The sequence below is a fragment of the Nestor notabilis genome, unplaced genomic scaffold (genome assembly GCF_000696875.1).
Source record: "Nestor notabilis isolate BGI_N333 unplaced genomic scaffold, ASM69687v1 scaffold5830, whole genome shotgun sequence".
In the NCBI taxonomy this organism is placed as follows: domain Eukaryota; kingdom Metazoa; phylum Chordata; class Aves; order Psittaciformes; family Psittacidae; genus Nestor; species Nestor notabilis.
In genome coordinates this window covers 93,928-97,396 of record NW_009912397.1, presented here as the reverse complement: position 1 = coordinate 97,396, position 3,469 = coordinate 93,928, and the positions used below count along the sequence as shown (strand labels likewise).

Below are 3,469 nucleotides of genomic sequence, written 5' to 3'. Positions count from 1 at the left end.
GGATACAAAATCCATGAAAGAGAGGTATTAGCCCAGTGGGTGGGATATTAAGGTGGGAATGTGGGAGCCAGGTTCTCTGTGAGAGGGATAATCACTGCCAGTGCCTGGTAAGAGTCTTTCCACTGCACAGAAAGGGGGTAATGATGCTTAATCCACTTGCAAAGTCCAACAAGAGCTGTAGGTGCAGAAATCTTCTATGAAGTGATTGTTAAACGTGATTGTGAATGGGAGGGCACCGAAACTGTCCTAGTTCTGGGAATAAAATCTGCATTTGCTCTGTAGGTCACTTTGGGACGTCCTGGGTGAAGCATTACTGCACATACCAGAGGGAGTCGAAGCGGATCACGATGGTGCCGTTTGACCAGAAATCCGGAGGGAAAGGGGTGAGTGCTGGGGGGCAGCAGGGCTGTGTCCCGGGGCACGGTGGAGCTGCACGCTCTCCTGGGGCTCACACTGAAGGTTTTCAGCAAGGTGTCACAAAGGCAGGTAAAGTGGGTCAGATTCGTTCCATGCTGAGCGGGTGCCATGTGGGGAATTAACGCTGCACCTTGTTGAAACCCAAACCCAAACAAACCCTGTTCCCTAGTCCCTAGTTCCTGTTCCACGGCTCAGAGAAGAGAACCTCTTCCTTATTTTGCACCTTCCCCGATGCCTGTGACTTGGCCAATGAAGTCGTTTTGTTTTGGACGGAACCAATGAAGTTGTTTTGTTTTAGACGGAGCCACAGGAGTTCCCCTCAGCTCCAAGGGGGTGAAGAGGAGCAAGGGGAGCAGTGATGTGAGGGGCCAGAGCACGCCATGTGCCCCGCTGCTCCCAGAGCAGTGCAATCCAGGCTGTGGCCAGGGCTGGCTTTGCTCCCCTGCACAGCACAACAGCCCCCCCAGAGTGTCCCCACCTGGGGCCATTTGCAAACATCAACCCCTTGCAGAGGAGCACCTCAGGCAGAGGCTGCCGCACAGCTTCCTGCTGGCAAAGGGACCTGGCCAAGGGGAGGGCAGCTTCCAAAATTCATTTCCTCTTGCCTCGGAGCATCTTCGTTATAACTCAGCATTCAGATACCCCCAGCCCTGTAATCCCCACTGGCTGTGCTATATTTTGTGTGGTCTCTTCCCATTTCACTGCTTCTCTTGCACCCTGGGGTGCTGCCAGCACAACACTGAGACATTGCGGTGCTGGAGCAGGGCCAGAGAAGGGCACCAGAGCTGGAGCAGAGCCTGGAGCACAAGTGTGATGGGGAAGGGCTGAGGGACCTGGGGGGTTTAGTGTGGAGAAGAGAAGGCTCAGGGGGGACCTTCTCGCTCTCTGCAACTGCCTGACAGGAGGATGGAGCCAGGAGGGGGCTGGTCTCTGCTCCCAAGGAACAAGGGGTGGGACAAGAGGAAATGGCTTCAAGCTGCACCAGGGGAGGTTTAGATGGAGCTGAGGAACAATTCCTTCCCCAAAGGGTGCTCAGGCATTGGAACAGGCTGCCCAGGGCAGGGCTGGAGTCACCGTCCCTGAGGGTGTTTAAAAGGTTTGTGCATGTGGCACTTGGGGACGTAGGTTAGTGGTGAACTTGGCAGCGCCAGGTTAATGGTTGGACTTGATGATCTTCAAGGTAATTTCCACCCTAAATGATTCTGTGATTCTCAGTATGTTTCCTGGAAAAGCGGTGATGTGAGGGAACAAGGTGGTCAGCCAAGGTGTCACCAGGAGCAGCACCGAGAGCACACAAAAGGGGTTATCTCCAGGAACTCGCTCAGAATTCATTTGCTATTGAGTCATTGGTGCATTTTAAACATTGCAGGAGAAATGCGTGTGCTGGCAGGGCCTGAGCAGGGATTTCCTCCAGCAGAGGACAGCAGTGCACACAGATCCTGCCGGATCGCCGGCCGCGGGTGGAAATCCAGCACGGCTTGGATGCAGATGCCTGGATGGGAGAATGGTTTTGTTGTTGCGTTGCTATTTAATAAACATTTTAAGGCATGTTAGGAGTTCTCATTTGCAGAACGCTGCCAAAAATGCAGCCTGGAGTGAAAGCTGACAGCCAGGTCTATGAGGCATTGCTCAGCAATGGAAAATAAAGCTGACTTTGCTGCCCAAAAGTTGTGGTTCAACGTTCCCTGCCTGCCCAAATGTGCATCACGTGGTGCTCGATACACAAATGTGATTGTGCGTGCCCTGAAAGGAAGGCTCATGATGATAGATCTTGGACTAAACATGTTTTCAAGAGTGAAATGACAAGTCCTCGTGTCAGATACTAATCTGTATTTCTAACAGGCTGATATTGCCAACACCCCCCAGGTGTGGCCGTGGTCATTGAAAGCTCAGCGGGTGCTGGGGACAGGCACACGGGTGGCTGGTTGTTCTCTGCCTGAGCCGGGATTTTGTCTCTTCTCAGGGAGAAGATGAAGCTGTTATCCTCAAATCCTGCACGCGGCGGAAAACAGACTCCATCGAGAAGAGGTTTTGCTTTGATGTGGAAGCTGTGGATCGGTGAGTGCCAAGGGTGTCACAGCCCAGGTCACCAAAGGGATGTGCACGCCAGGGGTTAGGATGCACTCCTCTGTGCTTGGCTTTTCCTGAGTTCTTGTGCAGTTCCCATGTTTCTCTTCTCCTTTAGTCATACCCTCGTGAATGGAAAGCATTAGTCCATGGAAACACTTGCAGCCAGGTACTCTCAGCACACAGTGAGTGCTCTGGTTTACAAGGTGCCGAGTTTACTCAAGTCTCTCTAACGTTAATGGTTTTTAGCACTTGGGCAGTCTCTGGCCACGTAAAGTAAATGGTTGCAAGTATGGAAAAGATGCTCCGTGGGTGTTTTGGCTGGGATATGACACCTCTTTCCAGCGTATGTGTTGGAATAGCTTCAGCTTTTGTGCTGGAGAGTGGCTGTGGCTGGTTCGCTGTGGCTGGTGGATATTGGAAGTCTGGATTGTGCCTCCGGGCACTTTAAATTCATTTCTTTTTCCTGAAGGAATAAAATGCTTTCCGATGGGATTTATCACGGAGCAGCTGAATCAGATGTATGTGCGGATTCAATCTATAGCGCCTAGGAATGAGAGCTGTTATCATATCTAATTAGCATCACAAACAGCTTAGATATATAAACAGGAAAACCAGGCTGGGGTTGCTGTTCCAAGCGGATTAGTCACTGCCTCCTATCTTCCTCACTGCAGGAAGTTTACGTGGTTTACAACAGCCCACTCCAAAGTCACTGAACGTCTGTGCCCTCCCAGTTGTGTGCCTGGTTGTGGTCCAGCCATCCTTCTGCTGCTGGCTCCTGTGGGAATGCCCAGAAGGTCTTGGGAAAACCCAAGTTTATTGAATCCCGGGGTAGTGAATAACGCTGGAATAACCCGGGGTTGTTCCACCCTGTGCTGCTGCAGCGACCCAGTGCCAGTCCAGGGCCGGGAGGGGCTGGGGTGATGGAGCTCTGCCTGTGTTGGCTGAGGGATGAGATAACCGTGGGGCTGCCTCCCACTCTCTG

At 52.2% G+C, this 3,469-nt stretch overlaps 1 protein-coding gene across 1 annotated transcript in view; it reads left to right on the top strand.

Annotated features, from left to right (window-relative positions):
- Nucleotides 1-3,469, top strand: part of ARHGAP26 (Rho GTPase activating protein 26) — a gene marked incomplete at its 5' end in the record, with an annotated part of 93,091 nt that overhangs the window by 1,271 nt on the left and 88,351 nt on the right. Inside the window, 2 exons of the mRNA XM_010019316.1 lie at nucleotides 283-383; nucleotides 2,381-2,475. Of these exons, the coding sequence (XP_010017618.1) occupies nucleotides 283-383; nucleotides 2,381-2,475 (196 nt within the window). The remainder of the gene's footprint in view (nucleotides 1-282; nucleotides 384-2,380; nucleotides 2,476-3,469) is intronic.